Source organism: Styela clava, chromosome 12, assembly GCF_964204865.1.
Source record: "Styela clava chromosome 12, kaStyClav1.hap1.2, whole genome shotgun sequence".
NCBI lineage: Eukaryota > Metazoa > Chordata > Ascidiacea > Stolidobranchia > Styelidae > Styela > Styela clava.
This window is the reverse complement of record NC_135261.1, coordinates 8,423,674-8,435,942: the sequence shown is the minus strand read 5'-3', so window position 1 is coordinate 8,435,942 and position 12,269 is coordinate 8,423,674. Positions and strand designations below refer to the sequence as shown.

Below are 12,269 nucleotides of genomic sequence, written 5' to 3'. Positions count from 1 at the left end.
CCCTACAGTCCATCGGTCTATCAACTGAGCTATCGAAGGGCATATCTACGGCATGACGCCTGGTTTAAAATTCATGAATTGAAATGTTTAATACAAAAACCAAAACACATGATCCGACATTCTGTCTGAATTATGAGAAGTTATTAAATGAGTCATTGGTTCAGACTGGGTAGTGATACAAAAGCAAGGGCTCGTCCAGTATTTGAACCCGGGACCTCTCGCACCCAAAGCAAAAATCATACCCCTAGACCAATCAGCCCATAAATAGCCGAAGTTTACAACGACATTTTGAGCCTTGATTTTAAAATAATCAAACTCTCTGCAAACTTTGGGGTATTTTGGACTCAGAGGTTAAGATAGTATTGACATGGATAAATAGAAACCTTGACATATAATACGGAAGAAAGAGAACCGGAGAGAGGAAAGGTGAAACTTAAGTCATATATTGTTTTAAAAATTACGAATTTCATCTATTATAAAATTTATCTGGAGGGTTAAGATAGTATTGACATGGAGAAATAGAAACATTGCGATATATTACGAGAGACTCCGGCATGACGCCTGATTTAAAATTCATGAATTGAAATGTTTAATACAAAAACCAAAACACATGATCAGACATTCTGTCTGAATTATGAGAAGTTATTAAATGAGTCATTGGTTCAGACTGGGTAGTGATACAAAAGCAAGGGCTCGTCCGGGATCTGAACCCGGGACCCTCGCACCCAAAGCGAGAATCAGACCCCTAGACCAACGAGCCCATCAATAGCCAAAGTTTACAACGACATTTTGAGCCTTGATTTTAAAATAATCAAACTCTCTGCCAACATTGGGGTATTTTGGACTCAGAGGTTAAGATAGTATTGACATGGATAAATAGAAACCTTGACATATAATACGGAAGAAAGAGAACCGGAGAGAGGAAAGGTGAAACTCAAGTCATATATTGTTTTAAAAATTACAAATTTCATCTATTATAAAATTTATCTGGAAGGTTAAGATAGTATTGACATGGAGAAATAGAAACATTGCGATATATTACGAAAGACAGAGAACCGGAGAGAGGAAGGGTGAAACTCAAATCATATATTGTTCAAAAATTACAAATTGAATCTATTTCAAAAGACCCTTCGAGCCGGATTCGAACCAGCGACCTATGGATATCAGCTTTATATCACTACAGTCCACCGCTCTACCAACTGAGCTATCGAAGGTCATACGAATAGTAATGCATTACGCCTGAGTTGACGTTCATAAATGGAGATGTTTAATACAAAAACCAAAAAACATGATCAGATATTCTGTCCTATTATTGAAAAGTTAATAAATGAGATATTGGTTCAGACTGGGAAGTGATACAAAAGCGAAGTCTCGTCCGTGATTTAAACACGGAACCTCTCGCTCCGAAAGTGAGAATCATACACATAGACCAACGAGCAAATCGATAGCTTGAGGTTTACAACGACATTTTCAGCGTTCATTTTTGAAATACTTAAACTCTATGCAGATATTGGGGTATTTTGAACTGACAGGATAAGAGAGCATTGAAATGGATAAATAGAAATATTGCGATATATTACGTAAGACAGAGAACCGGAGAGGGGAAGGGTGAAACTCAAATCATATATTGTGTAAAAATTACAAATTTCATCTGTTTCAAAAGCTCCTTCGAGCCGGATTCGAACCAGCGACCTATGGACATCAGCTTTGTATCACTACAGTCCACCGCTCTACCAACTGAGCTATCGAAGGACACACGTCTATGGAAGCATTACTCCTGAGTTGGAGTTCATAAATTGAGATATAACATGAAAAAAAACACATGATCGGACAATCTGTCCGATTGATGAGAAATTGTTATTATTAAATAAAAAATTTGATCTTGAATGGGCAGTTATACAATAGTGAGGAATCTTTCCGGATTTGAACAAAAGGCGATGTTCACAACGACCTATTCAATAAAATGAAAGTCTAAGCAGACATAACAAATTTACTTAGATCTCCCTATTAAAAAAATTCCTTCGAGCCGGATTCGAACCAGCGACCTATAGATCTCAGCATTCTACCCCTACAGTCCACCGGTCTATCAACTGAGCTATCGAAGGGCATATCTCCGCCATGACGCCTGATTTAAAATTCATGAATTGAAATGTTTAATACAAAAACCAAAACACATGATCAGACATTCTGTCTGAATTATGAGAAGTTATTAAATGAGTCATTGGTTCAGACTGGGTAGTGATACAAAATTCAGGGCTCGTCCGGGATCTGAACCCGGGACCTCTCGCACCCAAAGCGAGAATCAGACCTCTAGACCAACGAGCCCATCAATAGCCGAAGTTTACAACGACATTTTGAGCCTTGATTTTAAAATAATCAAACTCTATGCAAACATTGGGGTATTTTGGACTCAGAGGTTAAGATAGTATTGACATGGATAAATAGAAACCTTGACATATATTACGGAAGAAAGAGAACCGGAGAGAGGAAAGGTGAAACTCAAGTTACATATTGTTTTAAAAATTACAAATTTCATCTATTATAAAATTTATCTGGAAGGCTAAGATAGTATTGACATGGAGAAATAGAAACATTGCGATATATTACGAAAGACAGAGAACCGGAGAGCGGAAGGGTGAAACTCAAATCATATATTGTTCAAAAATTACAAATTTAATCTATTTCAAAAGATCTTTCGAGCCGGATTCGAACCAGCGACCTATGGATATCAGCTTTATATCACTACATTCCACCGCTCTACCAACTGAGCTATCGAAGGTCATACGAATAGTAATGCATTACGCCTGAGTTGACGTTCATAAATGGAGATGTTTAATACAAAAACCAAAAAACATGATCAGATGTTCTGTCCTATTATTGAAAAGTTAATAAATGAGATATTGGTTCAGACTGGGAAGTGATACAAAAGCGAAGTCTCGTCCGTGATTTAATCACGGAACCTCTCGCATCGAAAGCTAGAATCATACACATAGACCAACGAGCCAATCGATAGCTTGAGATTTACAACGACATTTTCAGCGTTCATTTTTGAAATACGCAAACTCTATGCAGATATTGGGGTATTTTGGACTGACAGGATAAGATAGCATTGAAATGGATAAATAGAAATATTGCGATATATTACGTAAGACAGAGAACCGGAGAGGTGAAGGGTGAAACTCAAATCATATATTGTGTAAAAATTACAAATTTCATCTGTTTCAAAAGCTCCTTCGAGCCGGATTCGAACCAGCGACCTATGGATATCAGCTTTTTATCAATACAGTCCACCGCTCTATCAACTGAGCTATCGAAGGACACACGACTATGGAAGCATTACTCCTGAGTTGGAGTTCATAAATTGAGATATAACATGAAAAAAAACACATGATCGGACAATCTGTCAGATTGATGAGAAATTGTTATTATTAAGTAAAAATTTGATCTTGAATGGGCAGTTATACAATAGTGAGGAATCTTTCCGGATTTGAACAAAAGGCGATGTTCACAACGACCTATTCAATATAATGAAAGTCTATGCAGACATAACAAATTTACTTAGATCTCCATATTGAAAAAAAAAATTCCCTCGAGCCGGATTCGAACCAGCGACCTATAGATCTCAGCATTCTACCCCTACAGTCCACCGGTCTATCAACTGAGCTATCGAAGGGCATACCTCCGGCATGACGCCTGATTCAAAATTCATGAATTGAAATGTTTAATACAAAAACCAAAACACATGATCAGACATTCTGTCTGAATTATGAGAAGTTATTAAATGAGTCATTGGTTCAGACTGGGTAGTGATACAAAAGCAAGGGCTCGTTCGGGATTCGAACCCGAGACCTCTCGCACCCAAAGCGAGAATCATACCCCTAGACCAACGAGCCCATCAATAGCCGTAGTTTACAACGACATTTTGAGCCTTGATTTTAAAATAATCAAACTCTATGCAAACATTGGGGTCAGTCAGTAGTCAGTAGTTTATTTTTTCACCACACATGAAATACACTAAATGCATACGGAATGTAAAAGGAAGCAAAAACGGATAATTCGAGGTGAAAGGAGTCGCGAAAACCAAAATTGGTTATCGAGCGGCGACACCTGAGCTAAAGTCTAATAAATGAATCATAAAACAATGAAAAAAGTCAAACAATAAATAAAAGAATATAAAGAAGTGAAAAATCGAGACGACCTGAATCCAAGAGACCCTCGAGACACAGAAAAGCAAAACCAAAAACGACTCCAAGCACATATGTGCGAGTAACTATGGGAACGGCAGCAGGAATGCAGTACAGTGCGATGACAGGATACCGAACCGATATCGCAGCGTTATGGAATTGATAGTTATTTAAACAGATTTTAAATATATCCCGGTAGGGATATTATGCCGATAACACGGCGTAATCATAGTTATAAATGTTTGCCAAGAGTTCGAATAAGATTGCATGAAGATTGCAAGTGCTGGGTGCAAGAAGATTGCAAGTGCTGGGGTAAGTCGAATCGTCATTAATACATTACAGATAAAAATTATTCTAATCTGTGAAAAACAGGTTAACTCAACAAAGTAGATGGGGGTAACAATAAATAGCGTTGTAAATTAGTAAGCATACCGCTTGGAATCGTTGAGAATATAGAATGAACACGATATGTGTATGAACAGATGGATGAAATACCCACTGCAGCACTGAGTATCAACAGTGCTATATATATACAAATTTCAAAAATGCAACAAAGCACAATAATAATGGTGGTAATAATAATAAGTGGTAAATATGATAGCTTTTTACAAATATATATACAAGATAGTTATTAAATTGTATTTGGTGAGAGACCAATATCAAGGATCATGAGTGTAGAACTGTTGAAAGATACTGCTAACACTATACGATTAGGCTATGAGCAAAATTGAATTACCATTGTATGACAAATGGCCATACAGTATAATATAGTGCAGAGCATGCACTATGAATGTAGATGATAATAAAGAAGCAACTTAAAATTTACATGAAACATACAGATTCACTTATTACAGGTACTGTCGACTCTGGGAGGTTGTGGACCTAATCAAGTATTCTGCTGGCAGTGCCGAGGGAAAGTCAGTAAGCACATCAAACAGATGTGCTGGAGAAAGACAGGTAGGATGAAAGCATGAATTTTTTTTATTTTTTTTTGAAAGTAGCATATGTGGAGTCACGTAAACTTTGGGGATTGTTATTCCAAATTATTACGCCTTTGTATTTCAGGGAATTTTGAGATTTGCTCAGCAAAAAGCGAGGTACAAAAAGATTGGATTTGGTCGAAGAGCGTGTGTTGTGTTCATGCACAGAGGTAAGCGAAACAAAATAATTGTCGAACGCTGTGGGCAAGTAATTATTCTGAAATTGGTGCATAACTTTGGCAATCTCTAGAGTATAAATGTCGGATAGTTTCAACACCCTGGTTTTATGGTAAAGGGTGTTTAAGTTTGTACGAATAGACGCTCTGGAGAGAGTTCTAACAGCTTTATTCTGTAAGACCTCCAATTTGTGAATGTTGGTTTGTGTTGCAGAGCCCCATGCAGTTATAGCATATTGGATGCGGGATTGAAAAAGAGCAAAATAAATGGTTCGCAGGGTAGCATCCTGCACATAATGCCTAAGTTTTCCCAAAATCCCAACAGACCTTGACAATTTCTTGTGCATCTCGGTAATATGAGTGTTCCATTTTAAGTTACTATCTATATAGAGCCCGAGATATTTAAAGGATTGAACAACTTCCAGAGCAACCCCCCTGATTTTGATTAACATGTTGGGATGTTTTTTAATTGATTTAGGACTGAATAGCATGACTTTAGATTTTTTTACGTTCACAGTGAGTTTGTTGCATAACATCCACTCAATTATTTTATCTATTTCAGTGTTCATAGTATTTTGGAGCGTGGTTGAATCTTTGGCACTGGCAAGCAAGCAAGCGTCATCGGCGAAGAGTTTTGTTAAAAGATTCGAACAGTTCGACAAATCATTTATGAAAAGTAAGAAAGCCAATGGTCCAATGACCGAACCTTGGACAATTTCACAGTGGATGGGCAACATCGGAGACCTATGACATCCTACTTCAACAAACTGTGATCGACCACTCAGGTAATTACATAATAGTTTGCATGCGTTACCTCTAAAACCACAGTGTATCAACTTTTGGACAAGAATTTGATGATCAACTGTGTCAAAGGCCTTCTTTAAATCCAGGAATGCACAACAGACAGACTCCCCTTTATCAATTATTTCATAGATAAATGAAATAAGATCTAGGATGGCATGGGAAGTCGAGTGATTGGATTGAAATCCGAATTGGCATTTGTCGATCAGATTGAATTTGTTACAGAAGTTGAGCATTCTTTTATAGACTAATTTTTCCAGGACGATGCCGATACAGGGTAGAATTGAAATTGGCCTATAATTTGAAGGATTATTTTTGTTGCCACTTTTGAAGATGGGTATTACCCTAGCAATCTTCAGAGCGGAGGGAAAAATTCCTAAACTAAATGATAGATTAAAGAAATGACTCAAAGCTGGGGATATGCTGTCTGCGACTAATTTTAAGAAAAAAGAAGGAATATTATCATGCCCAACTGCTTTGCCTTTTTTCAGGTTCCTTATTACTTGGTGAACTTCTAAAGGTGTTGATGGCTCCAGAAAAAACGAATTCTGTGTAGGAGCACCCAAAAAGGCTTTTGAAAGATTTCGTACTGTGTGGGACATTATCGGCAAGTCTCTTTCCTACGGATGAAAAAAATTTATTAAATTCAACGGATATCGCGACAGGGTCTGAGACTATGGTACCATTTTCAAGCTTCAGTTCCGAGATAGTGGTTTCATCATTGGACCTTACTTTGATGATGTCATTTATAGTTTTCCAAGTGCGTTTAACATCGCCTCTGTTGTTCTCTAGGATGTTATGGTAATACATTTGTTTTGATCTCCTCTGCAAATGTGTCAAAATGTTTTTATATTTTTTAAAGTGGAGACGCTGGGATAAATTTCCCTTCAGGAACTTACTTTTGAACATCTTGTTCTTATGTTTAATGGAATTACGAATTCCTTTAGTAATCCAAGGTTTGGAATAAAATTTGTTTTCTCTACGCGAAAATGGTCTTAATGGGGCATGCTCATTGATTAACCACTTGAAGTGACTAAGAAAAGTATCAAATGAGCTATTGAAGTTTACTTCAGATAATATAACACTAGTATAATTATTACACATTGACTCAACTTCTAGCCTGAACGAGTCAGCACAAAATTTAGTCATGTCCCGTTTCATGCGAGTGTTTGTTTTAACATTACTATTAGTTGCTGGTATTGTGCACATTATGGAAAAGTGGTCGGTGAGATCACTGAGCAAAATAAATGACGAAGTGCGGGAATCTATGATATTAGTGTAGATATGGTCAATTAATGTGTGGGAGGTTGAGGTCACTCTGGTTGGTTTGGTGATAAGTGGACATATGAAATTGGACATTAGCATATCCAGATACTTGGTAGTAGGATTGTCACAAGAATTAAAAGGATTTATATTGAAGTCGCCTAATATAATAAATTGCTTTTTAGCCATCGCCAGCTTCTCAAATAAACAAGACATTGCTGTGGTGAATGATGGGATATTATTTTTTGGATGTCTATATATTACACCGACAACAAGATTTTGAATTTTTGAGGTTGGTTGGAAATATTTGAGTTCGATCCACAAGTCCTCACAGTTTGGGAGGCAAAGGCTGAAGTCAGTGCATAAATGAAAGTTTAGATTGTCCTTAATATAAAAACCAACACCGCCTGCGCGAGTAGAGGAGGGAGCATGAATGAAAGTGTAACCAGAGATATCAATATTGACAACAGCAGTTTCACTCATGATCCTAGTCTCGCTTAGAGCAATAATTTGAGGTGGAATACAAAAATTTGAAATTAGCTCAACTAGATTATCGGCATATTTTGCCAAAGATCTGATGTTATGGTGCAATATAATAAAGTCTGTTGCTAGAAAACTTGAAGTTACTCTATTGATATTGGATATTTCAAGGTATCGACTTGCAATAGAAGGAATTTCGGGATGAAAATTGGTTGATTCCCAGGTAGGATAAGGATCACTCATAGATGAGGAATGCTAATGGGTTCGAATTAGATAACATTAGGTTGGTTGAGGCGAGGGGGGCAAAGTCATTAGATGGGCTATTCCAATGGGGACTGAAGTTATTTAAACCAATAACATGATAGAATAATTTACTAGGATATGGCAGTAAAAAATTAAATAGACTCATCTTATTTTATCAAGATCTTCATCTTCAGTTATGGATAAAGTGTTAGTGTCTTTGTTCTTTTTTATCAGCACTTTGCCATTTGATGTCCATAGGAAGGCGTAACCACATTGTCTTTTGAGAATTTTCGCTTTGTAAAATAAGTTCTTGTTTTTGTCGGTCAAATTCTCAACAACAAATGCTTTGGATAGGTTCCTTATGGATGTTGAATTGGTAGCGGTTTTGATCAAGTGATGATTTTTGAGAATTTTAGCTCTGATTTTGCGATTGGTAAATTTTGCGACAATCGGTTTATGGATGTTGGAATTTCGCGTTGGACAACGATGTGTTACAGAGATGTCAGATGGTTTGATGTCCACGTGGATGATCTTTCCAATTTCTGTTATCAATTTGTCGGTGTCCTCATTTTCATTAGGTGCGATGCCATAAAATTCTAGATTATCCAATCTAGATCGGCGCTCTTGTTCCTCAATTTTTTCTGTGGCATAGTATAATTCGTCCTCCAAGTCATAGACCAACTCTTCTAGATCTCCTATTTTTTGCCATAGAGCATAAGTTTGTCATCTGTTATTTTTTGCTTGGCAATAATCTCATCATATTTTGTTGATTGAAAACTTTGAGATTCTTTAATAGAAGCTAGATCTTGTTTTATTTCTTTTAGAGACACCATTTGGTCCTCCATACATTCTTTTAGCCCAGGACTCATAGGCAGGTATTCAGAGGTGAAGTTCGCGGAGTTGAAGTTTTCGGCAAGGCATTTGGCAATAAAAGATGGTAATTGGTATACTATATTTCTTTGTATTGCCTCCTGGAGATTCATCTGGAAGTTAGCTTGCCCCTCCTGTTGTTGCGTCAAGGGGCCAATTGGTGAAAGGCCAGGATCCGGGAGACTCCTGGTCAGGGATTGCTTGGGCTGCGAAGCCATGTTGTTATAGATGATTGACTTATATGCTGGAATTGATGTTGAAGTACACAGTGATGATTCAGTTAGACTATTCTGCTAGTTTTAGGTTAGTTTTTAAAACCTGTAGATCTTAATCAAATAGCGAATAGGGGTATTTTGGACTCAGAGGTTAAGATAGTATTGACATGGATAAATAGAAACCTTGACATATAATACGGAAGAAAGAGAACCGGAGAGAGGAAAGGTGAAACTCAAGTCATATATTGTTTTAAAAATTACAAATTTCATCTATTATAAAATTTATCTGGAATGTTAAGATAGTATTGACATGGAGAAATAGAAACATTGCGATATATTACGAAAGACAGAGAACCGGAGAGAGGAAGGGTGAAATTCAAATCATATATTGTTCAAAAATTACAAATTTAATCTATTTCAAAAGATCCTTCGAGCCGGATTCGAACCAGCGACCTATGGATATCAGCTTTCTATCACTACAGTCCACCGCTCTATCAACTTAGCTATCGAAGGTCACACGACTAGGAATGCATTACGCCTGAGTTGACGTTCATAAATGGAGATGTTTAATACAAAAACCAAAAAACATGATCGGATATTCTGTCCTAATATCGAGAAGTTAATAAATGAGATATTGGTTCAGACTGGGAAGTGATACAAAATCGAAGTGTCGTCCGTGATTTGAACACGGGACCTCTCGCACCGAAAGCGAGAATCATACAAATAGACCAACGAGCCAATCGATAGCTTGAGGTTTACAACGACATTTTCAGCGTTCATTTTTGAAATACTTAAACTCTATGCAGATATTGGGGTATTTTGGACTGACAGGATAAGATAGTATTGAAATGGAGAAATAGAAATATTGCGATATATTACGTAAGACAGAGAACCGGAGAGAGGAAGGGTGAAACTCAAATCATTTATTGTGTAAAAATTACAAATTTCATCTGTTTCAAAAGCTCCTTCGAGTCGGATTCGAACCAGCGACCTATGGATATCAGCTTAGTATCACTACAGTCCACCGCTCTACCAACCGAGCTATCGAAGGACACACGTCTATGGAAGCATTACTCCTGAGTTGGAGTTCATAAATTGAGATATAACATGAAAAAAAAAACATGATCGGACAATCATCTCAGATTGATGAGAAATTGTTATTATTAAGTAAAAATTTGATCTTGAATGGGCATTTATACAATAGTGAGGAATCTTTCCGGATTTGAACAAAAGGCGATGTTCACAACGACCTATTCAATATAATGAAAGTCTATGCAGACATAACAAATTTACTTAGATCTCCCTATTAAAAAAGTTCCTTCGAGCCGGATTCGAACCAGCGACCTATAGATCTCAGCATTCTACCCCTACAGTCCACCGGTCTATCAACTGAGCTATCGAAGGGCATATCTCCGGCATGACGCCTGATTTAAAATTCATGAATTGAAATGTTTAATACAAAAACCAAAACACATGATCAGACATTCTGTCTGAATTATGAGAAGTTATTAAATGAGTCATTGGTTCAGACTGGGTAGTGATACCAAAGCAAGGGCTCGTCCGGGATCTGAACTCGGGACCTCTCGCACCCAAAGCGAGAATCAGACCCCTAGACCAACGAGCCCATCAATAGCCGAAGTTTACAACGACATTTTGAGCCTTGATTTCAAAATAATCAAACTCTATGCAAACATTGGGGTATTTTGGACTCAGAGGTTAAGATAGTATTGAAATGGAGAAATAGAAACATTGCGATATATTACGAAAGACAGAGAACCGGAGAGAGGAAGGGTGAAACTCAAATCATATATTGTTCAAAAATTACAAATTTAATCTATTTCAAAAGATCCTTCGAGCCGGATTCGAACCAGCGACCTATGGATATCAGCTTTATATCACTACAGTCCACCGCTCTACCAACTGAGCTATCGAAGGTCATACGAATAGTAATGCATTACGCCTGAGTTGACGTTCATAAATGGAGATGTTTAATACAAAAACCAAAAAACATGATCAGATATTCTGTCCTATTATTGAATAGTTAATAAATGAGATATTGGTTCAGACTGGGAAGTGATACAAAAGCGAAGTCTCGTCCGTGATTTAAACACGGAACCTCTCGCACCGAAAGTGAGAATCATACACATAGACCAACCAGCCAATCGATAGCTTGAGGTTTACAACGACATTTTCAGCGTTCATTTTTGAAATACTTAAACTCTATGCAGATATTGGGGTATTTTGGACTGACAGGATAAAATAGCATTGAAATGGATAAATATAAATATTGCGATATATTACGTAAGACAGAGAACCGGAGAGGGGAAGGGTGAAACTCAAATCATATATTGTGTAAAAATTACAAATTTCATCTGTTTCAAAAGCTCCTTCGAGTCGGATTCGAACCAGCGACCTATGGATATCAGCTTTGTATCACTACAGTCCACCGCTCTACCAACTGAGCTATCGAAGGACACACGTCTATGGAAGCATTACTCCTGAGTTGGAGTTCATAAATTGAGATATAACATGAAAAAAACACATGATCGGACAATCTGTCAGATTGATGAGAAATTGTTATTATTAAGTAAAAATTTGATCTTGAATGGGCAGTTATACAATAGTGAGGAATCTTTCCGGATTTGAACAAAAGGCGATGTTCACAACGACCTATTCAATATAATGAAAGTCTATGCAGACATAACAAATTTACTTAGATCTCCATATTAAAAAAATTCCTTCGAGCCGGATTCGAACCAGCGACCTATAGATCTCAGCATTCTACCCCTACAGTCCACCGGTCTATCAACTGAGCTATCGAAGGGCATATCTCCGGCATGACGCCTGATTCAAAATTCATGAATTGAAATGTTTAATACAAAAACCAAAACACATGATCAGACAATCTGTCTGAATTATGAGAAGTTATTAAATGAGTCATTGGTTCAGACTGGGTAGTGATACAAAAGCAAGGGCTCGTTCGGGATTTGAACCCGAGACCTCTCGCACCCAAAGCGAGAATCATACCCCTAGACCAACGAGCCCATCAATAGCCGT

General features: G+C 37.3%; 1 protein-coding gene and 10 non-coding genes across 11 annotated transcripts; 1 reads left to right on the top strand and 10 right to left on the bottom strand.

The window, feature by feature from the left end:
* Positions 1 to 1,126: 1,126 nt before the first annotated feature.
* Trnay-gua (transfer RNA tyrosine (anticodon GUA)) lies at positions 1,127 to 1,214 on the bottom strand. Its single transcript is given in 2 exon segments — positions 1,127 to 1,162; positions 1,178 to 1,214. It is a non-coding gene; the product is annotated as a tRNA-Tyr (tRNA).
* Positions 1,215 to 1,664: 450 nt separating this feature from the next.
* On the bottom strand, positions 1,665 to 1,752 carry Trnay-gua (transfer RNA tyrosine (anticodon GUA)). Its single transcript is given in 2 exon segments — positions 1,665 to 1,700; positions 1,716 to 1,752. It is a non-coding gene; the product is annotated as a tRNA-Tyr (tRNA).
* Positions 1,753 to 2,691: 939 nt separating this feature from the next.
* On the bottom strand, positions 2,692 to 2,779 carry Trnay-gua (transfer RNA tyrosine (anticodon GUA)). The gene is given in 2 exon segments: positions 2,692 to 2,727; positions 2,743 to 2,779. It is a non-coding gene; the product is annotated as a tRNA-Tyr (tRNA).
* Positions 2,780 to 3,229: 450 nt separating this feature from the next.
* Positions 3,230 to 3,317, bottom strand: Trnay-gua (transfer RNA tyrosine (anticodon GUA)). Its single transcript is given in 2 exon segments — positions 3,230 to 3,265; positions 3,281 to 3,317. It is a non-coding gene; the product is annotated as a tRNA-Tyr (tRNA).
* A 504-nt stretch (positions 3,318 to 3,821) lies between these two features.
* On the bottom strand, positions 3,822 to 3,893 carry Trnap-ugg (transfer RNA proline (anticodon UGG)). The gene has a single exon. It is a non-coding gene; the product is annotated as a tRNA-Pro (tRNA).
* A 379-nt stretch (positions 3,894 to 4,272) lies between these two features.
* Positions 4,273 to 6,090, top strand: LOC120348158 (uncharacterized). Its single transcript, XM_078118397.1, has 4 exons — positions 4,273 to 4,295; positions 5,039 to 5,141; positions 5,250 to 5,334; positions 5,903 to 6,090. The coding sequence occupies exons 1-4, from the start codon at positions 4,273 to 4,275 to the stop codon at positions 6,088 to 6,090; spliced, it is 399 nt and encodes a 132-aa protein (XP_077974523.1).
* Positions 6,091 to 9,637: 3,547 nt separating this feature from the next.
* On the bottom strand, positions 9,638 to 9,725 carry Trnay-gua (transfer RNA tyrosine (anticodon GUA)). The gene is given in 2 exon segments: positions 9,638 to 9,673; positions 9,689 to 9,725. It is a non-coding gene; the product is annotated as a tRNA-Tyr (tRNA).
* Positions 9,726 to 10,175: 450 nt separating this feature from the next.
* Positions 10,176 to 10,263, bottom strand: Trnay-gua (transfer RNA tyrosine (anticodon GUA)). The gene is given in 2 exon segments: positions 10,176 to 10,211; positions 10,227 to 10,263. It is a non-coding gene; the product is annotated as a tRNA-Tyr (tRNA).
* Positions 10,264 to 11,059: 796 nt separating this feature from the next.
* On the bottom strand, positions 11,060 to 11,147 carry Trnay-gua (transfer RNA tyrosine (anticodon GUA)). The gene is given in 2 exon segments: positions 11,060 to 11,095; positions 11,111 to 11,147. It is a non-coding gene; the product is annotated as a tRNA-Tyr (tRNA).
* Positions 11,148 to 11,597: 450 nt separating this feature from the next.
* Trnay-gua (transfer RNA tyrosine (anticodon GUA)) lies at positions 11,598 to 11,685 on the bottom strand. The gene is given in 2 exon segments: positions 11,598 to 11,633; positions 11,649 to 11,685. It is a non-coding gene; the product is annotated as a tRNA-Tyr (tRNA).
* A 499-nt stretch (positions 11,686 to 12,184) lies between these two features.
* Trnap-ugg (transfer RNA proline (anticodon UGG)) lies at positions 12,185 to 12,256 on the bottom strand. Its single transcript has one exon. It is a non-coding gene; the product is annotated as a tRNA-Pro (tRNA).
* Between the last annotated feature and the right edge of the window lie 13 nt (positions 12,257 to 12,269).